We start from the raw sequence: 25,174 nt of genomic DNA, 5'->3' as shown, positions 1-25,174 counted from the left end.
CACACATAGAGCAGTGTGCCCTCAGGACTAGCGAGCAGAAAGCAGACAGTGGTGCTCATGCAGAGGCAGAGAATTTATCCGCTCGTTGGTGTTCACATGGAGTGTCTCTGGTAGCCTAATGCTAAATCAAACGCGTAAGCGTAATTTTTAGTTATCGTGATCTTGATTAAAACCAAGTAGATGCTTTCTTTTATCTGCCCTGCAGACAGACAGTCAAACATGGATTTGGGGCATTACATTTTTTTTATTGAACGATGTTAACCAGAAATAAAATATTATACTGTAAAATGTTAAGAGAATTAAACTAAATCAGTTGTATTTCAATTGTTTGGTGGACATAGTCAAGCAAAAGGCTTGCCCTGAAGAAACTTCCACAAAAACAGACACCCAGTTGTATTATGGTGAACTCATGTTAGAACTGCTACCACACACCTCCAAAATGTTGTGTCAAACAGATGGTATGGACATACCTATATCATCAGAATGTTTTTATGTGTTTAAGGAGTTTAACACCCCCCCCCCCCCCCTATGCTGTTCAAATGTCTCATATGGTTTACTTCCTTCAATACTTCTCATTTTAATTATGTGACATTCAATAGAAAGTAACAGCAAGTATGTACTGGGTTTAAGAGTCACTGTGTGTGAAATGCTGCTCTAAAATTAGTGTCCTTATGACTGTACTTCATTGGTGTCTTTCGGAGGCAGAAGTGAGGAGATGTCGGAGGAGGAGATTGAGGCCTCTTGGTTGCTAAGAGGAAACCCCAGGATGCCTTTAACAAATGTTTCCAAGGTGATCTCTTCAGGGATCTCCGTATCTAGGAGTGTCTCTTTGTCTACAGAGAGAGAGAGAGAGAATGTAAAAGAGAGATACATGAAATGTAAAAGAGTTACAGGCCCTGTTGATAGAAGCTTTAATGTGTCCATTTACATTCTGTAATTTCACTGAAATGACTATTCTGTCCACCATCATGATTGTCCTCTTTCTATGTGAATATGAGTCAGTAATCTCTTGGAGCTCTCCAACTGTTTGTTAATGTCTGTAACTTTGACTTTCAATGTTTGTTGCTGGTTATTTAGCAATACCAAATACACTAAACACCAAAGGAAAGACTGGCCAGTTCTAGTCCTCTAAAAACATTACTTTATTCCTATGTCAATCGTCTATCGTAATTCCTCTGATAATATGTTGCATTAATAAAATCTATTATGAGAATGGGGAAAGGCTTTAAATCCATGAGCCATTGCATCATTTTTGCCTAAAACTCATGAGCTAAACTAACTAACATCCAAAACAAAAATCAATAATGGAACTGCATTATTTTGACCTATATATTTCTACTCTTATCAAGCAGCATGGGATGGGGGAAAAAAACAAATTTGTCCAATCATGTTTCATTTTCCACAAATCTGAGCTCCACCACCCAAAGCCTTCAGCGTGTTCACAGTTGTGGTAATGAGAGCATAATATCTATAAGAAATATTGTCTGTTTGGGTTTGTTATAAGGTTTGTTTTAGATAACATAATGGAAATACTAGCAAAAAAGGTAAATCGGCTGAAAAGGTAAATCCGCTCTACTGTTTTGGTGAAGTGGTGATGTTCACAAATATATATTTTATAGTGTCTCTACCTAGTTAACAACAGTTGACAATGCATTTCTGCAGTCCTTTTCATACTAGAAACTGAGAGTTAAAAATCTATGTGTAAAAAAAGTTTCCTCAGTTACATTTTACTCTAGACTTTAGTTGTATGTCTTTAGTTACATGTTTATTGCTCACTAAAGCAGGACAGTTTGACACTGTCTTTAGTCTTTAGTCTGTTCAAAAAAATAGCAATGTTGACATTTGTCTCTTCAACCTGAAACAGTTGACATAAACTGAAACTTTTTTCAAGACTGAACAAGAAGACTTTAAACCACTGTAGTAATATTTAGCTGCAGAACCATTGTTTTTGATAACTGCTTCACATCTGCGTTGCATAGAGTCAACAAACTTCTGGCACCTATGAACAGGTATTTCTGCCCAGAATGAACAAACTACATTCCACAGTTCCTGTGAATTTGGGGGCTTTGCCTCAGAAACCTAATTTTTAATGTCACCCCACATTACCTCAATATTTTATATCTGGGAACCACAATTTTGCTCACTAACTTGTGTGTTTGGGGTCGTTGTCTTGTTGAAACACCCATCTAAGGGGCATTTCCTCCTCGTTGTATGGCAACATGATCTCTTAAAGTATTTTGAAGTATTCAAACTGATCCATGACCCCTGGTATATGATAAACAGGTCTGACACCATAGTATGGAAAATATCCCCATACCATACTTTTTGCGCCATCATGCTTCACTTTCTTCACAGTGTACGTTGGCTTGAATCCATTGCAAAAACAATGGTTCTGCAACTACATATTAATTTAGTGATTTAATGTGAAGTTCAATTAAATAAAAAAAAATATGTCAGTTAACTGTTTGAGGTTGAAGAGAAAAATGTCAGCACTGCTATTTTTGAATATTCCTTTTCTTTGCTTCCAGTAAAAAATAATGCGGACTTGATACATAATTTGTTAATAATTTGATTTGGAATTGAATGTGGAATGTTTCTATTAAAGGAACCGTATGTAAAAATTGTATTTCAATTAATCATAAAATTTCCCTGATATGTCACTAGACATTAAGAAATCATGTTCATTTCAAATACTTATATCACTGACAACAGTAGTCTGGCCAGGATATTGTCATTTAAAAAGTGAAGTTGCAGCCCTCAACTGATGTTGATGTTGTCTTGTTGTGTTTTGGCCTAATGCGCCACCCTCCACCTATCTACTAATCACAAAGTCAGTAGTGTTTCGTCATCCGGTTGCCAACTCTGCCAGTCAGAGGGGAGGGGAAGGGGATACACCGCTCTACAGTAATTTGAAAGTGATTGTAGTACCCGTTTTGGCCACAATCTTACATACGGTTCCTTTAAATTTGAAACATGGAAATAAAAACTATTATAAAGAATTTGAACTGTATTCACTTTTTTAACACGCTGCTATTTATTTGAACATAACTGTGGCCTACATTATATCGGTTTACATTAAATTTGCATTAACAATATAGATTGTTACTGAAACCAGAGACTTTCTAATGTGGGGACACAGCACTCAAAAGATACTCCATAGAAATGCATGGGGCTAGTCTGTCACGCCAATATGGCTATTGTCTAAACATATCCCACCCCTTCCTCGGCAAAACGTTGACATGTGAATACATTGAGCCAATCATATGGTGTGTTGTGAAGACATCGTGCCAATCATGTGTTGTGATCTCGCCGCTGGAGCAAGATTGGTGTCGTGAAGCCTTGCGCACGCGCATTTCTGCCGAAATGGATGCCCGACGAGTGCCCCAAAAGCGTTGTCAAATGGCCGCCGAGTGGAGGGACTTGCCTAAAAGGACTTTGCTGAAACATACATTTGTGATACATTTGTGAGTCTGTCTGGTAAAATACATTATTTCAAGACACCGGGCCTACTAGAAAAAATCCCTACTTTGGACTATAATGGCCATACTACAGTAAAAAGACATTTCAGGCCTTTGGACAAACAGGTTTTTAAAACATCTATTGGGAAGTGATCGGGAAAACAGAGGCAGACGCAAAAATAATAAATGGTAAACTTAAACAACATGAAAGGATCCATGATTTTTTTCATCAGTTTGAAAATAGTTAGGCCTGCAGAAATGGCCTAGCATGATGGTCCGCCACTGCAAGGTATATACACATATGTCAGTGTATGATTTTCCACATTTCTTAAACACACTCTAAGCTAGCAAGTCCCACCGCACCACTTGAGTCTGAGTGCACTCTCTGTGTGAGCTCTCACCTGGCCAGTGCATACTGCCTGCTTCTGCTTCTGACCTCCCGCCTTCTGAGCTGACCCCAAGCAGTGTGCTGAAACATTCCGCCAGTTCTTCCTCTGTCATGTGTTCTCCTACACACACACACACACACACACACACGCATACACACACAACAATGCATACACATACAGTTTACACATTTAAAAAGCCAACACAAATACTCCTGGGAGTAAAAGGCATTCTAAGTCATTCCAATTTTACAATATAATTTTGCTTAAAGATGGACAAACACTATTTTACATCTGCAGTGCTTTCCTTGCATACACATATCCACTCTGATGTGCACGCTCACCTATGGAGATATGTGCCAATGCACGTCACCATAGCTTTCCAGAAGCATGTCTGCATATTTTCACATACATGTACACACACACACACACACACACACACACACAAACCTCTGGCTTGCAGCAGTTCCATCAGGAGGTCTCTGGGGATCTGTGTGTCCCCTGTGCCATCGCTCTGCCCCAGGACGCTGATGGCCGACTGCAGCTCGTGCAGCCTGAGGCCCAGCGCCGGCCGGTGGTTCACAAACAGACGGATGAACTCAGGCAGGTCTACGTGCGTGACGTACTGGCCCGTCTCTGCATAGCGACTAAACTTCACCTCATTCTGCATGTCCTCCAGCTGGCATGCGGAGGGAGGGATGATGGAGAGAGAGATGATGGAGAGAGAGAAAGGGGGGGGTGGGAGGGAGACATGGAGGGAGAAGAAAAGTATGCGGAAAAGACAAAACATGGAGGAGAGAACTAAGGTGAGACGTGAGAGCTTTTCTGTTCTATCCATTCTTGGACTGAGCACTTTAAAAAAATTCAGACCATTTCAGATTTCATCTGGATTCAGAGTAAATCACTGTCAACATCTGATTGTTATGTTGTAACTGACTTATACTGTAAGTAACTGACAGAATCATCAACTGACAGGGTGATTGACCAACTTGTGATTGACAGAAGGAGTGAACCTCTGTCAGAGCTTCTGACTGAACGTTTGTGATTAGTTGAGTAAATGTATAAAAACTAAAATAGGGCACCTCTTGTTCGGTGGGGTAGAAGCCAAGGGCCCTCATGACAAAGGGCACTTCTGCCAGCGGGATGTGGGTGGACACCTGCCGCATCTGCATGCTGTCAATGCCTTGAGTGCGCAGCTGGCTGTAGTAGAAGTAATCCTCCATTTCCTGTCAGGCCGACACACACAAACACACACACTTACCAGAAGCACCACACAGACAATACCAGAGATGACATATTTTAGTTTAAAAAAAAAAAACTGTGTTGAAGGTCTAGCCAGTGTGATCATATTAGTAAACTGAACTAAATTATCAACAATAAAACACAAAATCAACACAACACTAGAGAAAATCGTGATATTTTCTATGAAAACTAGGCTTTAAGTCAGTTCACCTGAACAGAAAATGAAAGGATCTGATTTCAAGTGTAGTGTAGTGCAGTGCATGCATGCACACACATGCATGGAGACGCACCCTGAAGAGTTGGCCATCTCTCCCTCCCTCCAACAGGCTGTAAAAGGGGTCCAGGTCTTTACCACCCAGGGCTGCTGCAGCCTCCAGAGCACTATACACACACACACACACACACACACCATTATCACCGCAACAACAGTGAATCCTGAGGTGAACAGTCCACTGACTGTGTGCAGTCAGTTCAGTGTGTGTGCAGAATGAGGAATGCGGTTTGCCAGGTTCACCTGAGGCTGATCTCCCAGCAGAAAGCCGTGCAGTCGGCTCCCCCGGCTGTGAATGCGTAGCGGCCCTCGTGAGAGACGGCCAAGCTGGACACCCCCGAGGGGTGACACAGCTGGGCACTGCAGCGGTGAGGATTCCCATCCAGAGGGAGGATCTGCAACCCTACCTGCACACACACATACAAACACACACACACACACACACACACACACACACACCAATGTACTTATTTTATGCTTATAATAAATACCTTAAATATGCATATTGAGAATGAAACATTTTACCGATGTAAACTTACTCATCTCTGCCTTACACATCTCATCTATGTGTATGGCTGCATTATTCATATGCTTTCCTTACTCTGTGTGTGTGTGTGATTGTTTCACTATTTAGTGAATCTATTTACCTTGTCTGTGGTGATGTAAGCCATGTAGCGGGCATTGGGGTCTCCATCATTGTTCCGTGGCAATAACATCATCTTCCTGACAGGGGAGCCAAAACAGGGTCCCAGCAATGTCTTCCTGCAAAACCAGTGGGGTCTCAGTGGAAAAAGGATATGACCTACAGCGCCAGTGTGTGTGCCTCTAATATAGGGGTGTGTATCTACATGAGAGTATTGTGCATGTATAATCATCTAGTCCAGTGGTTCCCAAACTTTTAACAGGCATGTACCCCCTGAGACATTATGATCTTCTGGAGTACCCCCAACACCACCAATTGTTAACACGTTTTTTAATTGTTTTATTAATATTTATTTTTATCAATTTTGTCGATAATAGTGAATAGGATCATAAACATATGATACAAATCTCATCAATAGTCAACATATGATAGGCCTATAAATGTGCTGAATATAATGATTTTAAATAGATCTGCACCTAATCTCACACACAATCGTCTTGTTGAATGCAGTGATCTTATCTGCTAGGTGCTTGTCTTTGCTTTGTAACTGGAGATTTAACTCATTGAGCTTTCCAAATATATCGCTAAGATAGGCCAGCTTCGTCAAGAAATGTTCATTAGTGAACGTGCTTGAAGATTCAAACATGCGCTCTTCTTACAAGAAGAGGCGACTCGGAGCTCAAACACGCGACAGCACTTTACCTCGGGAAAGCCACCTTGCCTCGCTGTGAAACAGTACAGCCTTTTGGTCAGCTCCCATCTCCTCTCAAAGTGTGGAGAATAGACACGCTTTTAAGGGCCGGGTCTTGATGAAATTCACCACTCTCACAACCTCGTTCAAAATCTCATTCAGGTCGGGACTAACTAAGCTGCCTTGACACAAGCGCTTCCCTATGAATAACACAGTGCGTCCATTGCGCATCGGGTGCTACCTGGGCCTAGGCTACAGATAAAAAATAAATAAAAAACTCCTGTTTTTCACGTCAGTTCGCGCCCCACCTGGCATGTCTCCCACAGTATGAGAAACGCTGTTTTACCCTCTCTGTCTCCACTCTCGAATATTTTGTTAATGCGGAGAAAATACGTTTTTAATGTGCAGTGCAAATGCGGAAGTTAAGTTACCAACGTGGGATAGAGAAAAAGTTTGAAAAGGCATATGACTTAGATCTTTTTTCGCGTACCCCCTGAAATCAGTCCACGTACCCCTGGGGGTACGCGTACCCCAGTTTGACAACCGTGGATCTAGTCCAACCCACAGTACTTGTCCGAAGTGCCATCGTAGAGTGTTATCTAAGATGCTAAAATGCTCAAGGGCTGTGTGTGTGTGTGTGTGTGTGTGTGTGTGTGTGTGTGTGTGTGTGTGTGTGTGTGTGTGTGTGTGTGTGTGGTCTGACCTGCACATTTTGGTGGTGCTGTTGTAGAGCTTCATCTTGTAGAGGTGGGATGCAGTGAGCAGGAAGTGTTCTGTGTTGAGCGGCGGATACCAGGTCATGCACATGGGCACTCCGCTCTGCTCGATCCTCTCAGCACTCAGGATCACCAGTCTGTCATCACCACTGGCCTGCAGATCATACTCCACCTGCACACACACACACACCAAATAAGAACAAATGAAATCTATGCACATGGGGAGAGAACAGCTGAAATGTTAAATTACATGAATTGTGTTTATCTATGTGTTATCAGTATGGGTTTATGTGTGTGTGTGTGTGTGTGTGTGTGTGTGTGTTTGTGTGAGAGAGAGAGATTGCACACGCAAGTATTCCAGTAAACACACTGACCAGCCTGCGATCCTCTCCCAGGGACAGGAGTCTGGGCAGACCAGTGTCCAGCTGCTCTCCAAACAGCAGGTCCCGGATGGGCATGTAGTGGGAGTGGTGGCGGCCCAGGTAGCGCCAGCGCTGGACACCCTCTTCCGAACACAAGTGGAACAGCGTCACCGCCTTACCGTCATCCTGGGAGGTACACACACACACAGACACACACACACACACACACAGACACACACACAGACACACACACACATATACACACACACACACACACACACACACACACACACACACACAGACACACACACACACACACACACACACACACACACACAGACACACACACGCACACACTGCATTGAGTATCACTCAACAAACTATGACTTAGCATTTGTGTCTGCTAGGATGTTGCAGAGCTTGTCGTGTACATGAAAAAAATTTAAACAGCACAGATGGTGTTGCTTACACTAACTGGACATAGTGTGGGTCTGTTTGCTTTCGTTAGAAATAACCTGTTTGCTTTCGTGAGAAATACCATAATTTACGAGTTGTTATCAAAACTAGGCGACCTTCTATTCAACAATTAGTTGCTGCTGCAGGACTATGAAAGTCTACAGTGCCAAGGGATCTGTAGATAACAATATTTTTTGCAGAGCAGCACTTGTCGTCTGGACCATTAATTGGCCTGAACCCTCAGGTGAAGCACACACTTACTGCAGCAGCCAGGTAATGGGAGTCATGCGAGAAGGCCATGTGTGTGATTGAGTCAGAGCTGTAGCTGAAACTGTCCCCGTCCTCTGAATGAAGGCTGCAGCCATCCAACACACACACCACTCCATTTGCCAACCCCACTGCCAGATACACTCCTGTCCACACACACGGACATGGGAATTAATCACACATTATGATACTTACCGGTAATAACATTCCTTGTGAATTATTGCTGAATCTGCTGTAAATTGCTATGTGGACATTTGAGTATAAGACAGGGTTCCCACTCTAAGTCAAATGTAAAATTCCAAGACTTTTCCTGACTTAAAACCTGAATTTCCATGACCTGTAATGAATGGTATAATATACTGACCAAAGATTTCAGAGCAAGTCGTGTAGCGTTAAAAAATCTTTTCCTTTTTTTAAAGCGGAAGATGAATAAATGGGTGTTGAATAAACAAAGTTGGGCTAACCACAAGCACTCAAGCACGCAGTAAAGCCAATAACCAGGCAGATATACACCAATTCTGCATGGAAATATATCTGTATTAGGCCTTATGTATTTTGGTAAGTACATTTTAAACTGCTACAATTCCCAGATATTCCATGACTTTGCTAGCCTGGAAAATCCAGACCCTAATCTAGAAAGATTAAGGGTCTGGCCACGAACAATGTAATGGCCCAACTCGAGGGGCGGCACCAAGCATGCATTTGAATATCTCACTGCACGCAATTGGATAACACTAGACCAATATTTACTCTGAATGATTCCGGACTTCGACGATTGGATAATACTACGACCAATGTTTACTGACCTCCAACGTTGCAGCGCTGTCGTCATAAGTTTAGCTCGCCTCTGGCCCGCATATATCAAATACGCCGATTTGATTGGTTCCCCGGGTTGCAAGGGGTAAAAAGTAACGTGCATCATTGCTCATTGCCAGAGTGTCACGCAGAGACAATTCCATTGTGCTCTCGCGAGAACTCTGGATTTCCAGGGTATGACTTTGCCCTAAATATGATTAAATTCCCTGACTTCCCATGCCTGGAATAGACTTCCAGAAATTCCATGACCCGTGGGAACCCTGATAAGAACTGTTTGAAAAAACAGTGTGTGTGTGTGTGTGTGTGTTCTGTTCTTCACATCTTCTGTACTCACCGAATGGATCGTAGGCCAGGCACTGGATCTGGGGGTCTTTCTGGAAGAGGCGGCTACACACCAACTTTCTCTGCTCATAGTCCCACACCTTGAGGATGCCACTGTTACTGGCCATGGCAACAACAGGTTGCCGTGGGTGACAGGCCACAGCCTGCAGCGAATCAGCATGCTCCTTCAGCAGGGTCTGCACCACACTTCCCTGAGAGGTCACATGCACAACTACAGCTGTATGTGTGGAGATGACCAAGTTCCTACAGGAAGACCAGAGGGACAGAAAGGCTCAGGACAGCTCTATTCCATTGCTCTATCTTTCTAAACTACATTTCCTTTAATGCAATAAAGCTGCTACATCTCATATGCTGTTGCCAAGTACAAAGACTTTTTCCTGAAAGGAAAGAGTATTCCACTGCCACTCTATTTCTGATTACTGTGGACACCAGGCAACAATGTCATATAATACAATGCAGGCACTCTGAGCTAAGGGAATGGCAACCTCACATCAACGCACACACGCACACACACACTTCACCAATTCTCACTGAATGACGAAGGGTCGGGCTGCGAGCGTGCAGTCACGGGGGTGTCCCATGCGACCACTGGGCACTGTGGTGCCGAATGAGAGCGAGCTGATGGAGTCCAGGTTAAAGTCGCTGTAGTGGCTGATGAGCTTCATCCTGCTGTCGTAGAACTTCACATGACCCCGGCTGTCACCTATGACTATGTAGCTGCAGGACACACACAAACACACACACACACACACACACACACACACACACACACACACACACACACATACACCATCAGTTTGTGTCAGGGCTGTACTTATTTCAAGTGGATTAGAAAAACTAATTATAGCTTACAGTATTTATTGTATACTCATATTTGTAGACTTTGAAAACTGTTTCCTGAGACCCTGCAGTCATTTTCCTACACTGACCCATCTTTAGTTCTAGGCATAGGCCTTCTGCTACACACATTATTATGATTAAATGATGGAGCAAGCTGCAGCTGTGATGCAAAAGAAGTAATATGTTTGCAGTCATGTCATATACAGTCTTGACGGTATGAGGTAATCAGTGCAAGGCCCATTGATTGCTCTGTCACTGACATGTTTCATGGAATGATGAAATGATAAAAAAATAGATAAAAAAGATAACAATAAGCTGATTGAATACGTTGTACATATATTCTTATGAGGCATCTAATGTTTGTTTAGATTTGTTTGTGCGTGATCCTCTCATAGGTGTTTGGAGATTCTGAGTACATCATTAACAGCTCTTCTGACAATCACATCTGCTCTTGTCTAGTATTTTGTTTTCAGTTACTGTCATAGCATTAGCAAAATCAGCTCCTTACATTTACCTGCCACTTATGTCTAAACAAAAGGAAAGACTAAGTTGTCAATTTATTGCTTTACATACCAGTGTGAAATTGATAAATGTAAGGCTACCCTAAGAACTAGTTAAGGACCAATGTGTGCTGAGTCATATGCACCTGTCTATTTGTGTGAGTACAGTAATGGCATCCTCCTGGAGTGGGACGAGTTTGAGTGCGGCGTAGCCGGACCCTGTGTCCATCCCCTCCGTCCTCTGTGTCCACATCAGCAGATTGCCCAGTGAGGTGGCGCTGAAGGCCTGCGCTCCTCCGCTGCGGAACACTGACTGGGTGAATGCACCCACCGCCTTATTGAACGTCTGAGAGCGGACAGGGAAGGAGGACCATGGGGGAGAGGAGAAAAGGAAGAGGAAGAAGAGAGCATGTGGGACAGGAGGACGGAAGGTGGTAAAGAGGAGAAGAATCCAAAGTGAAGGAATGAGAGCAGAAGTGAAGAGAGAGAGAGAGAGAGAGAGAGAGAGAGACCAGAGCAGAGAGAATGGTTGGGATGAGTTTGTGAGCGTTCTAACACATGACATGGAGCAGTATGGCTGTGGCACATGCTGTGGAGCACAGAGGAGTATGGCACATGCTGTGGAGCACAGAGGAATATGGCACATGCTGTGGAGCACAGAGGAGTATAAGGATAAGTATATATACTCTTTTGATCCCGTGAGGGGCAGCCGTGGCCTACTGGTTAGCATTTATCCCAATCCGTGAATCAGTGAAACACACTCAGCATACAGTGATCACACAGTGAGGTGAAGCACACACTAATCCCAGCGCAGTGAGCTGCCTGCATCAACAGCGGCCCTCAGGGAGCAGTGAGGGGTTAGGTGCCTTGCTCATGGGCACTTCAGCCGTTCCTACTGGTCGGGGTTCGAACCGGCAACCCTCCGGTTACAAGTCCGAAGCGCTAACCAGTAGGCCACGGCTGCCCCCAAGAGTGGGAGGGGAAGAGCACAGGAAGAAAGCTGACCTTGTCTGAGATCTCAGGGGCCGAGTACTGCAGGGTCGCCCCCTCCTGCACATGGGATACATTTACATCAGAACAACAGATACACTACTAACACATATACAGTGCACTCACAGGAACAACTGCTACAACAAATATGCAGATATCCTCACGACACTAATTAAAGCAGGAAAAACACACAGATATAGAGAGAGAGAGAGACATGCCGAACTTGCCATTGTGTAAAACAGCACCCTGCTCTCACTGGTGCTAATCAGCTGGGTATTGTCATTGGGGTTGAATAGAATGTGTTTCTGGAGGAAAAAGGACAAATTAGGAGACAGTTCAAAGTGGATGACATTCGTAATATACTGTGATATCATGCATCATAAGTTTTATATTTCAATCAAAACAGTGAAGAATATTTTTTAAAAAGACTTAAACAGTAGTAATGTTTGATAATTTGTTATTAGATCAGATCCAACTTAATTGTCATTGTGCAGAGTACAAGTACAGAGACAACGAAATGTAGTTAGCATCTCACCAGAAGTGTAAAAAAGCAGAAAAGTGTAATGCAAACACTACAGACAGGTAGTGCAGTATAAACAGTATAAGACATACAGTATAGTGCTGTATAAACAGTAAAAGGACATATAGTGCTGTATAAACAGTATAAGACATATAGTGCAGTGTAGACAGTATAGTAAACAGTTAAGTATGTAGTATGGTTTAAAGTAAGGATATGTGCTGTGTATTAACAGTAACATTATAGGAGCAGAATAAATATTGGTATATACATTATTTCATCATTTTAGAATCATGTTAGAATTTGTTGATAAATGAAATCCACACTTCATACCTGAGTACCAAACTCTTGGGGAAGTTCAGTTACACACAAAGGACTCTCTGATTCACTGGTCCAGTCCCAGATACACACACGCTGCTGATATTAACACAACCGCACATCAGACAGATCTACTGCTTGGTGCCTCAAACCCATCAGTTAAGTATTAGGGCATACTCACACTAGGTACTGTAGCCTTGTGCCTACTCCCCCGCTAACCAGTGCTTACACTGCACTTACCCATCTGGATCACCTAGTGTGAGTTTACCCTTACAGGGGAGCTACACCAGGCGTGTACCTGAAGCGTTTTGTTCGCAACGCGTAAAATCCATTTTAGATGAATGGTCTATTTTTTTCGAACGTACGCGCCACTATCACGTCTGGTGTAGCTACTTCCATTGATTTTAGTTGAAGCTAGTTGTTGCAGCAGATGCAACGCGAACGAAACGCTTCAGTTACGTGCCTGGTGTAGCTCAGCCCTATACACATCTATCATAACTATACCATACCATCACTAGATGCACACATACAGACACATACAATGTTGTTGGTGATAACCACACAAAATTACTTGTGTTGCTTTCCCATGACCTTTACAGTGTTATGGCACACAATTGCACAATAACATAATTTGTTTGCATGCTTTATAATTTCACTCTCTGAGCTCTAATGGTTCACCTACCTGCACTCCTGCAGCTCCCACCGAAACCAGATGTTTGGAGTCATGAGAAAGGGCTAATGCAACAGTGCCCCCTTCAGGATGACAATCAAATAAGGTCCGCACAGGGATGCTGTGAGGAGCAGCACAATTACATTTATTTATACAGACCACAGGGAATCAAACATACCTGCGTGCACACACACACACACATACACACACACACACACACGTCTTTAGCCTTACAGGGCAAAAGTCTCTCTTAGTCTATGATGTGTGTCTCTGACCAGCCCCTTTTAAAAAGTCCCTCTCTATGCAGGCAGAGCCACTCTGGTTTAGTGGCAATATGCCTCTCTCTATCTGTGTAGCCTTACCAAGTATATGTGTCCCAGACAATAACCAGGCTGTCCTGACCCTTATCTGCAGTCACCAGCCAGCGGCGGTCCTCACTCACACACACACAGGAGATCGGGCTACAGTGGCCCTGCAAAACAAACCAGAAACACCTTAACAGTGGGCCACACACCACTGAGCTGAGCTGTTCATGTTATTTAGCAGACACTTTTATCCAAAGCTATTCACAACATCATCAATAAAGAAGCCTGTCATTCCTCTACATAGAACAACCATTAACGTTACATTTGCACTAAAACAGTTTAAACTAACACTAAAATCAAATCAATTTTGAATTTAATGTGGGATACTTCACTCCACACATAGGTTGAAGCTACACAATCAATCAGTTTGACTTTGACGAAAACACAGTGGTGTCGAAACATTGGTTGTTTTTGTTTGCACTAGTGAAGACTAAAAAAAGTAATCAGTGTGCTCCAGTCTGTTTTCTTTGTTTCAAATACATTTTAAAACATACAACAGTTTTGCTTCCCCTTCCCCCTCTTCCTCTTCCCAATAATTTAAATGTCAGCCATTTGTTTGTGCTTCAGTTAAAAGTACAATATGTAGACCTGCTTTACTTAAACTTCTGCACACACATCCTCTGATTATTGTTACCCTTAGGTCTCCTTTTTTTTGATTAGGTTGAATGTTAGTCCTCATTTGTAAATTGCTTTGAATAAAAGTGCCAGTCAGCTAAATGAATAAATGTAAATGCAACCTGCTTGCATTTACATTTACCATGTCAGTCAAATAGAGGAGCAGGGAGCCCATGACTCCTCCTCAGTGCTAGCTGCAGGAGCTTTCATGGCCTGTGGTCTTACCTGAAGCAGGTGCTGTGTGTTGGTGGTGTGGTCATACATGACAGCCACATGTGCACAGACATACAGAATGACCAGGCACTCATCATCCTGCAGGCAGAACACTGGGAGCATGCTGTTGATGCCAAATGCCCAGTTCAGAGTCTGAAACCATGACACAACAAACACTAACCAAGTCAGTTTTGTAATTATAGGCCTAATTATTATCATTGGAAATATTACATTACTGAGACCCAGATGGATCTATGTTGTATAATTACCAGTGGATGGGTTCTGGTTGCTTTCTGCTGACTGGGCAGGACAATAGAGGTAGCCGAGTAGACATGAGAATCCAGTTCCTGTGAAACACTTTTGAGAGCCTGGTCAGCATCAAGGTTCTCTGTGCCATTTTGGACACCGAAGTTGGCTTCAGCATGTTTTGACTGCTGCTCGTCCGATCTGGGTATAGAAGCATCCGAGGAGCCTTTTTGACAGTCAATGGCGTCGGACATCACGTAACGACGGAGAGATGTAGCAACTGCAAAGTAAAGATGAAAAGGTGGTAAATTACACCATTTAAGCTTAGAAGATGTCTAAAAGTTACGACGCATATTTCTGTTTCATTGTAACGTTATCAGTTAGAAGTCCGTCATCTTTCGCTCCCAATGCCGTTATTAGGCCTACACGCTATTTCAGGATGAGGTGAACGCAACAGGAACAACCATTCCAACCTGGCCTAGCCTATTGGATGAAGTTTATCTTCCACTAACGTTAACTTACGTTACATGTCCTACCCTCATTTTACTTTATGCTTAATGTAGGCTATCGTTAGTCTAGTCTATCGTTAACTAGGCCTAACGTTAACATTAAGTTAGGCCTTAAGTTGTCATACATAAACCTTAGGTTTCACTCGAAATGGCTATTAAAAAAAGTTCTTTGTTTTCTATAGCAAGAATACAACATTTCTGAAAACGTCAGGGCTAAAAAAACTAAATATTTAGCAACTTACTTTTACAACATACCGCGATCTGCTGGTAATTTTGTTCCCTCTTGGATGGCTCGGATGGGAAAGCGTTCTGTTGCTATGATACGGTGTGAAGGGAGGAGCTATGGCTCCTACAGTACAAAACAAAAAACCGATAATGTTTTCAAATTTAACAGGCTTTGGTGTGTAAACGTAGCATAGCCTACTGTGCTGTAGAATGCATCACTTCAAATATTTTATTATAGACCAGAATTTAGGGGATATCATAGGCTAGGCAGTTCTTTTAATTTCCGCTTGAGAAGCTGAAAAACATCAACGACAACCTGGAGCTCAGTGAGTGACCCAAGTAGTGACGCGGTTCTCCCGGTAGATCTGGGCAGAGAATGTCTAATAAGTTTACTGTTCCTATTATCCCTTTCTGGAATAGTGTTACAGATACCATGGACAAAAGTTTGGTCACTGCCTTTTAAGTATTTTGTTACTAACAAAATAAGAGAAGTTTCATTGAAAGTAGCCTACTTCACAAAATCTTTCTTTCTTTCTGCAATATTTCTATCGAGAGAAGTAGCTCTAGGCTAGTCTACAGGCATATATCTAGGCTATGGTCTACAGGCAGAAAGGGTAGGCCTAAGGCGGCCTGTAGCAGCTGTGTGGGGTGCCCATTTATAGGTCCCATATATAACATGACTATAGCATATCCAACCAAATATTTGCCTCCTTTTTATCGATTATTAAATACAGTAGGCCTACTACAGAAACTTTTCCAAAACGTTTCCCTCACATTGTCATTTTAATATATGACCGAATCCAATAATGTCAAGATTTGTTCGGCCTAATTCTATTTCATGTGATCTAACATAATTTGTTTGCACTGAATGTAAAGCAACACGTTAAAAAAACATAACTCTTACAACTAAAATATTATTTTATTAGAAAAACATTGACATGTAGATGGATAGATAAGACACAATATCTTAACATCAAATTAATCTGGACAGAATTGGCTACACATTTGATGGTGATGGTAATTTTGATACCACAGATGAATGAAGACCCAGTCAGGCCAGTAGTAGGAAAAATAAACTAACTAGACAAGGAATTAGCTAGAGTTTAAGTAGCCTCCTTCCAGGTTGACGGGAGATGCATGGCATTGGTCATCCCATTTTACATGGACCACACTGAATCAGACCCTAGTGTCAACCTGGCAATAGAGCAGATAGTTACTGACGCAGGAGATGCACCAATGCAGAACAGTGAAACATTGCAAAATCATAATATTCCCTCTTGGGTGATTCTCCAACTATGGTACTTTTTCTGTCCTTGACATATATTAAAAAAAATAAAAAACGTTTCCACTTTTTTATTTTTTCACACTTACTACATATTTAGGGGAACCTATATATAAAAAATCATTGTTCAATTATGTTGTTTTTTTATAAAATAGAAGACATTTTATATGCGTTTTTTACTATTTTGCCTCTGTCCCTAGGCCAGACTTTGGGTCTTCGACCTTATCTCACTTAAAATCTAATACTGATATAATTTTAAATTCAAACAGAAAGTATGCATTATAACCCAATTCATTCAAATCTACTATTTGTTTTTATATTTCTTTTCAATTTGGCATATTTTAAACATGTTAAACACTTGTCCCTTGGGTTCACCGTCATTTCCACACCTCTGCATAAAATGCAATCCCAGGCTCAGTATTCTAGATTTGTATATTCAGTAACCACAGCAACTGACACTCCAGAGGGATCCACATGGCTGAATGAAAGAATGATCCCAGCAGAGGTTAATACATAGGAGATATATCAAGGTAAATATGAGAAATACTGCGAGTATGTTTATTGTACGTCATTTCTGAACCGCTCGTAATTCATTCCGATGGGAAAAATTCTGGATTTTTACAATTTCATTAGGTGTAATTTGAGATTATTTAATGACTATAAAACTAACACTAACAGGCTAGTCAAACATGAGATATTAGAGGGAAAGTGGGAAAATTTCATTTCCACGACCGTCTTTTCCACATCTGTCTCCATGGTAGTGATAAAGACAGGTTGGCTTGTTTTTGTTCGGTTGTGGAAATGACCATTGCTTTTGCACTGTCTGGAAAAATGTCAAAAAATACATATTATTCCATAAAAATCAGCACAGCCAACTTCAGGGCAGGTATCTAGGCATACTGGGGAAACAAATTATGCCAGTAATATTTTTATTAAAAATGTTTCATTTTCTGAAAATGTCCAGGTCCAAAAAGTACCATAGTTGGAGAATCACCCTCTTATCTCTAAACACATAGTCACACTCAAATATACACAGGGACAGTACAGGACCATTATGAAATAGTGACAGTCATCTCATACGTGGTGAAACACATAACAGAAACATCAGGACATTAACTAGCCTACTTAGGAATATAAAAATCATAAGTTCCAATTATAATACTCTCACTAGTCACACATAAAGGCTATTCAGGTATTCAAATATGGGAGTCACAACATCTTTGCTGATGTCATTTGATACAACATCTTAAATCCAGGGTAGAGGGGCTCAGTGAATGTGGCCTGAACTCTGTGCAAAAGGAACATTGCATCATCAGAGACATTATAGAAGGACAGAGTTCCAACCCTGTAATCTACATACACACCTATTTTGAAACTGGAAGTGGTAGATAGATGTGTCTGTTCATTGTTATGCCAAAAAGAGAGAGAGCCATACTGTTCTTTTTCTAGACACCAAGAGAGATTATTACGCCCAAAATCACCGTCCCTCCCCCGTCTATTGATTCCTTTATATGAGACTGCTATGGAAATCCCTGGTCCACTCCACTCAACCTCCCAATAGCATCGTCCAGACACACCATCCGTACACAAAACCTGAGGCATATGCTGAAATCTGTCTGGATGGACAAGCCCTTTAAAACGTGGTGCATAATTATTCCATTCCACCTCTCTGTTCCCTTCCATGAGAACGAGTTGACTGAATACTGTGTTGGGATCCAGTGTGAAGCCATGGTAATCTGAGAAAGAAAAAAAAGAAGAGTAATGTTTTCAGAAAAATGTACAGTATGCACACAGGCAAAATGTGTACGTATAACAGACAGAGAGACAGAGTTATTCAGGTAGAAACGTACATATGTATGAAATGATTTGTCTTTGTGTTGTTTTAGTGCATGTGTTCACTGTCCCTAATGCCTGTTATAGTGAGTTATGGGGTTTAGTTGTGATGATGTAGAATCAGAATCAGAATCAGATTTATTGCCAAGTAGGTATTCATATACAAGTAATTTGCTTTGGTCTCAATGTGCATGACATACAGTAATAATAAAAAAAAATACAATAACACAATAAATAGACAACATATTAGGACGAGACAGGCAAACAAAAACAAAACAAAGCGCACAAAGACACCGCGGCAGCCATTCACGGTGCCATGGCAACTACATAAATGACACACAAGACAAAAGATGCCGGACGGAGCGGCGTAATCGCCATCGTACCTGTGACACCAAGACATACAAGACAGACAACAAACAAATAATAAAAGGCAAAACATAAAAAATTAAAACAACCAATTGGTTGCATCTAACTGGTTAAAATATTAATCAGTCCACTGCGACCAGTGAATAAGTGAACATGTGTGAATATGTGTGCATGTATGAGTGTGAACAGAACAAGGACACCAGACTGTTTTGTGAATCCTATCGGGCTGCTGCATATGTCGTATGTGTGCGCACACACACATGGATTTGTCTCTTACAGCAGCACAAACAATCATGTCTAAGATTTGAAGGGGCGTCTGTGTGCTACTTACATAGTAGGAACTCCCCTCTTGTCTTTGGCTCAGGAGGCAAAATAGCTCTGATGCTGATCACTGTGGAGACAGAATCCACAATATACAGTATAATGTTACTGAAACTCAGTTCAAAGGTATATTTCAATGAACTACACTCTGCGGTTCATAGTTGCTTTTGGCATAACCCATAACCCAACAAAATGTCTGTCCATTACATGTACCATTGACATTGTCTGGCCCTACGCCTGTGACCATAGTAAAAGCTTCCTTAGGGTTGGGTCATGATTTGAAATAATGTTATAGTTGCTCTGTTTACATTTTCAGTATGATTTTCTGTTGTGTGGTGCAGTACAGTAGGCTACACTGGCTAAACTCACTATAAAGCTATGAATAAACATAAATAGCAAGCTGGAAACAATTCCCAAACCTTCTTTAGATATCTTAATGACTTCCTGCTTGCAGAAATCCTCCACTTGCTGCTTCAATGCAGAGACAGATCTCATCACATCCTCAAAAGAGAGGGCTTGATTGACAACTACCCTGGGTAGGTCTTTATATTCATCTGATGCAGAGACAAACTGGAATCTCTGTTGAGAATACAGGGAACGGAAATCAAACAAAAGTGAGTGTTTTAGTTCAATTATACCAAATCATTTACATGCATGAACACAGAGATTGTGACCTACCTGTGAAATCTTTTCTGAATTAAGCAGAGATGTGTCCTGTGTAGGTTACTCACCACCACCCTGCCTACATCAGTGACGTTACCTTGAGGAAGTTGATGTGATCCTCAGTGTGTGGAAGGAGGTCTAGTTCTGCATCTCTCCTCTTCAGTTCAGCAATCCTCTGCTCCAGCTGCTTCACCAGTTCTTCAGCCTGAGTCACCTCAGTCTTCTCCTGAGCTTCAATGAGCCGTTTCACCTCAGAGCGCCTTCGATCGATGCACTGGATCATCTCCGTAAACATCCTCTCACAGTCTCCCATTGCTGCCTGTGCAGAGCTCTGCTTGGACACACACCCAGACAAAAGGGTCCATTTGAAGCAGTTCAGTCAGTCAAACTTTGCTGGAAGTTCACTGCCAGTCGCCAACAATTAATCAGAGGTGGGGTACTGCAATGTGATCCACCAGCTCTTCCCTTGCCCACAGGCAGATAGCTTATTGATCTTACTGTATTTAGTTTAAATTAAGAAATGCCCTCTAAAATACCTCTCTATAATAGTCTCTGAGTATCTGAGTGCTTTGATGACCACCTACCTTGAGCATTACCACAGTCTTCCTCAGGTCCTTAAGCTCCAGTTCTCTTTCCTGGATACTCTGCAGGAGTTTCCTCTTCGTCTCCGCCAGCTGCGTCTGTGGATACAAACACAAACATACAGTCAATACAATCCAATAACAACCATTGTCTGTAATCAGAGTGGCCTATTGCACAGCACTGTCAGTGATATAACATGGAGATATATGGCTTATATGTGGAAGGGCAGTGAGGTTTTGTGAGGCTGTGAGCGTCCAATATATATTTTAAAAAATCAACAGATGTACAATATAAAACTAGCCTCGTGTTTCACAAATGAATCTATACTCATTCACTAGTAGGTGATTCAGCTGATATATACTGTATGTCTAAGCCATTGTTGGAAATGTTTGTAATGTTTAAACTACTAATGACTTTAGATGGTATAAAGACTCATTTTTTACCTGTTTCTCAGCTCGCTCTGCAGCAGCTGAAATGGTCTTATGTCCATTGTGTTCATCCATTGTGCACAGGTAGCAGATACAACTCTGGTCAGTCTTGCAGAAGATTTCCAGTACCTTCTCATGCCGAGAACAGATCTTTTCCTCTAGGTTAGTTGTGGCATCAATCACTTTGTGTTTCCGTCCTGGGTTCATCAGGTTGTGGACTTTGTAGTGAGATTCACAGTAAGACACCAGACACACCAGGCAGGACTTGACAGCTTTGAGTCTTTTCCCAGTACAAACATCACACTCGGCTTGTCCAGCCTCAGCATGTTCATCTGCAGGAGAAGCAGTCTGATTTGCTGTCCTCCGCATTTGCTCCACTAATTCAGAAAATATGTTGTTTTTGCCCAGAACAGGCCTTGGAGAGAAACTCTGTCGGCACTGGGGGCAGCTGTAAATTCCTTTCTTATCTTCCTGATTCCAGCAGTCGTTAATGCAGCCCATACAGTAACTGTGTCCACAGGCAATAGTCACCGGCTCCTTCAGTAGATCCAGACAGACGGGGCAAGTGAACAATTCATGGTCTTTTGCTGAACCTTCTGCCATTTTCCAACTATAACTCACCACCACACGCAGAGAGAACCTAAAATATGGCTTCCTGGTTCTAGGAAGTACGGAAAGGATGTGGTCATACATCTGTCACTGCTGATTGGTTGTCATTGAAAGTGAAACTATCAAACAGTATGTGGCACAAATACCAGCCTGTTTTAGTGGATAGGGTCTTGTAAAATGTGTACTCATGTGCAAAAATGAAATAACATTAAATAACAAGCACTTACAGTCATGATTTATTGTCTAAGGTACATTTACATTTTACTGATCTTTGATATTTAATCATCAATCGAGTTAGCATTAGTGTTTAGTTCAGTACATCTTCATGACCAGGAGGAGGCGACATTCTCATTATGTACTGGGTAAAATGAATGAACAGAGTAGAGAATTATAATCATTGCCTTAAGTTATAAGTAGGGCTGTCAATCGATTAAAAAAATTAATCTAATTAATTACATACTCTGTGATTAATTAATCTAAATTAATAACATATATAATTTTTGCTGTGAAAGTATTTTAAATATTTAAATGAATCATTGAATAATCAGCATTAGTGACATTAAAGTTCAAAAACTCTTTTATTATTATTTTCACTGTTCAAATAATGGCCATAATAATCTATGATATGACCTAATATGCTGAGGAAATAAATTCAACAGTGCTTCGGGAAGAAGTTTTTTTTTCACATACAAGGCATTTCAGGGCACAGATATAACCTAGGGGACACAATGAAAATATATTAACACTCCCCTTAATGCCAACACTTATTTCTTTGCATTGATGTGCGACTATAGAGTTGATGAACTCCGGTGAAATGCAAATTCCTTGCTGCAGACATTGCAGAGGACTTTATTTTCAACACTTTATTTTTATCAACACCATCAGGCCATTTTTTAAAAGTAAATGTTCCAATCAATGATCCAGGCAGCTCGTTTTCTTCTCTCTCCTTCATTTTACAGTCTAATTTTTACTGACTAGAACGGCTCGGGGTGAAAGGTCATACGGAATCGATTAATCTGCACTAATTTTTTTAATCAGTTATTTTTTCTCAAATTAATTAATCGAAATTAATCAGTTATTTTGACAGCCCTAGTTATAAGTTAAACTTCTATTTAATGTCCTCATAAACTGACGTGCTATGTCCTTATGTTTGGGGGTAATGCATACAAATCCATTTGATCAATACGGCATTTCAGAATGTTTGTAAACAATAGGCTCCAAGATCCTTCCGGGTGGCAGAACGCAAGCGGCTTCCACTGACCTTACATTGATCAACATCAATGTTTTAACTAAGTTTTAACTAAGTTGAAACAATAACGAAAACGTGTTGTGTTTGGGGTTGTGCCGCCAGATATACAGCAAAGTGTAGGGTTTTTATCGATGTCCTTCAGAAAGAAAAAAAAATATCCAGCGGAACCTGTGGTCGAAGTTTAAAGCTAGTGGACGTCGTCAAAAGTAATGCTGCAGAGGAGATGGCAAGACTGCCTGGTGGCGGAGTAGCCACTTACGTCTTATCCGAGCAACAAAAACCCTATCATATCCTTTTTATTTAGATAGCAGGGAAATACACCATCTAACAGATTGTAAGTCAAACAGCAACAGTCACTAAAATAACCACTCAATGGCAGGCTGAGGTTCATTTACACATTAGGCTATAGTAGGCTAGCCTAGGCTATGCATTTCATTTAACGTTGCTATCTCCTTAGGGCCGTTTACACAAAGCACCTTAAGTTTTGTCCCTTTAGTATCAACCACGAAGATTGTTTGTTTGCCAATTTGTGTTTGCTTTTCTGAGGATGCAGATAATACGGGACTGTCCAAAATAATAGCAAGCTGTGTGCATATTGTTGATAAAATCAGATAGTGAATGACGCATTACAAATCTGAGTAGGCCTATAACTAACTTTGACAAGTTTGACGGATAACAGCCAAACACGGCAGTGACACTTAATTTCACGATGTTATAGTTATTAATGCACCTGTAGGCTGACTGTAGGCCTATCAATGGCTAATGTTAGCAATGAATAACTCAACTGGTAGGCTACGTTCAACGGACATAGTTGTAACTAGCTTGCTAAAGTTATGCCGTAGTCTGCAACCCAAGCTTATGATCTTATCTTACCTTAATAATTTTCGGTGACATTTATCCATTCATCAGTAAAGCCATATATAGATATGAATTGAACAATACTAGCTAGTTAGATATTATCCAGACTGTCATCAGGGCACCAAAATAAACATTTTTTTTACGTTTTGCCTGGCGAACCGAACCTCATGTGGTTATTTAGGCTGCTAAGGTCGTTAGTGCAACGGAATTTCTTATAAGATAAGAAAAGGAGAAAACCTTAAATACTTGAGGGAAAATGATAAGGAAACCGAAGTAGAATACTTATGCCTAAATATGTTTGTGCAGCCGATTTTATTTTAAGGGGGCCTTAAATCAAATTTTAAGGGAACCTGAACAAGGTGTTTTGTGCAACCGGCCAGTCTCTCATGTTAACTATGTCTGAATATCCACCACGTCTGTTTTTGAATTAATTTACCTGTTGAAATGTATTAGGCCTATAGGCTACGGCCGACGGTGGGTTCCCCGAGCAATTTACCTCACGTAGCATTTTCATCATTCGCCTTTGATTTCGACTGACTTCACTTCGTTCAAACTAGAGTGGACGCAGCATGGCTAGAGACACGTATGACTCATTGCATATTAATGAGACTTCCCATAACCGTATAAATATGAATGATAAGTCCCGTAGCACCCCGCAAGACGAAAATCATTCATTCAAGCCATTACTCTGTTTTCTTGATCGCTCTGCCCTGGTCAAATTACATGAAGGGTTTGTTTACTAGTAGTGCCAATGGAGAATGATCAGCTTTTGCCACCCGGAATAATGTATATTGTTATTGTGACGTCATGGTAAATTCTCGTATAGAGGAATAGAATAAGATTGGGGTGAAATTCTCATCTCTTACTCAGCCTCTATAATCAATTCTAACATTGTTGTCAGTTTTATGGAATATGTAAATAAACTGTAAACAGACACAACGATGGTAGTGTGTACTGTCAACTGTTTTCCCCAGTTTCCATTAGAGGAAACTGAATGTGAATAGGCCTCCTGCAGCTCTGAAGGAGCAGCTGATACAGGTCAACGTGCCAGTACATGGGCAGTGCAGGAATGTAAGAGGTCCTGTTCTACACTCTGGAGGAAACAACTTCTGCTCTCCATCCCTTTGTGTGTGTGTGTGCATGAGCAGATGCACACACACACAGACAGACACACACGCACACACACACACACACACAAACACACACACACACACACACACAGAGAGAGACTAAAAATAATACAAAGGTCCCTCTAATCTCACACCTAAACCTGTCTGACCCCAACACAGAGACAAACCTGAGTGTCAGCTCACCTTGGTGGTCAA

At 41.4% G+C, this 25,174-nt stretch overlaps 2 protein-coding genes across 2 annotated transcripts; both read right to left on the bottom strand.

The window, feature by feature from the left end:
- Positions 1–553: 553 nt before the first annotated feature.
- Positions 554–15,178, bottom strand: cfap251 (cilia and flagella associated protein 251). Its single transcript, XM_076271293.1, has 20 exons — positions 14,948–15,178; positions 14,691–14,831; positions 13,848–13,957; positions 13,498–13,606; positions 12,831–12,911; positions 12,208–12,285; positions 11,996–12,040; positions 11,137–11,336; positions 10,182–10,367; positions 9,643–9,893; positions 8,487–8,638; positions 7,782–7,955; positions 7,395–7,579; positions 6,005–6,119; positions 5,601–5,764; positions 5,377–5,467; positions 4,927–5,070; positions 4,295–4,523; positions 3,860–3,967; positions 554–833 (listed from the first exon to the last, which is right to left on the bottom strand). The coding sequence occupies exons 1-20, from the start codon at positions 15,176–15,178 to the stop codon at positions 670–672; spliced, it is 2,958 nt and encodes a 985-aa protein (XP_076127408.1). The 3' UTR covers positions 554–669.
- A 2,091-nt stretch (positions 15,179–17,269) lies between these two features.
- On the bottom strand, positions 17,270–21,792 carry LOC143106193 (E3 ubiquitin-protein ligase TRIM16-like). Its single transcript, XM_076270407.1, has 6 exons — positions 21,149–21,792; positions 20,708–20,803; positions 20,221–20,454; positions 19,880–20,039; positions 19,471–19,530; positions 17,270–18,676 (listed from the first exon to the last, which is right to left on the bottom strand). The coding sequence occupies exons 1-6, from the start codon at positions 21,734–21,736 to the stop codon at positions 18,150–18,152; spliced, it is 1,665 nt and encodes a 554-aa protein (XP_076126522.1). The 5' UTR covers positions 21,737–21,792; the 3' UTR covers positions 17,270–18,149.
- Positions 21,793–25,174: the final 3,382 nt, after the last annotated feature.

This window comes from Alosa pseudoharengus, unplaced genomic scaffold (assembly GCF_046254945.1).
Source record: "Alosa pseudoharengus isolate Yale_2024_CS ecotype anadromous, Long Island Sound unplaced genomic scaffold, YU_APseudo_1.1 YU_APseudo_1.1_scf_6, whole genome shotgun sequence".
NCBI classification, from domain to species: domain Eukaryota; kingdom Metazoa; phylum Chordata; class Actinopteri; order Clupeiformes; family Clupeidae; genus Alosa; species Alosa pseudoharengus.
Note: the sequence above shows the minus strand (reverse complement) of the source record. Positions and strands in the feature narration are given on the sequence as shown.

Bases quoted from the DNA above. Each gene is read 5' to 3' on its own strand.
- LOC143106193 (XM_076270407.1), bottom strand. From the start codon at position 21,736: ATGGCAGAAGGTTCAGCAAAAGACCATGAATTGTTCACTTGCCCCGTC. The intron at 20,804-21,148 runs GTAAAAAATGAG...TTGTATCCACAG, and splicing joins CAGAGCGAGCTGAGAAACAG to ACGCAGCTGGCGGAGACGAA. The intron at 18,677-19,470 runs GTAAGTAGCACA...TTTCTTTCTCAG, and splicing joins AAGAGGGGAGTTCCTACTAT to ATTACCATGGCTTCACACTG.
- cfap251 (XM_076271293.1), bottom strand. From the start codon at position 15,178: ATGTCCGACGCCATTGACTGTCAAAAAGGCTCCTCGGATGCTTCTATA. The intron at 12,912-13,497 runs GTAGGTGAACCA...TAATATCAGCAG, and splicing joins TGGGAGCTGCAGGAGTGCAG to CGTGTGTGTATCTGGGACTG. The intron at 4,524-4,926 runs GTGCCCTATTTT...TCCGCATGCCAG, and splicing joins TCTACCCCACCGAACAAGAG to CTGGAGGACATGCAGAATGA.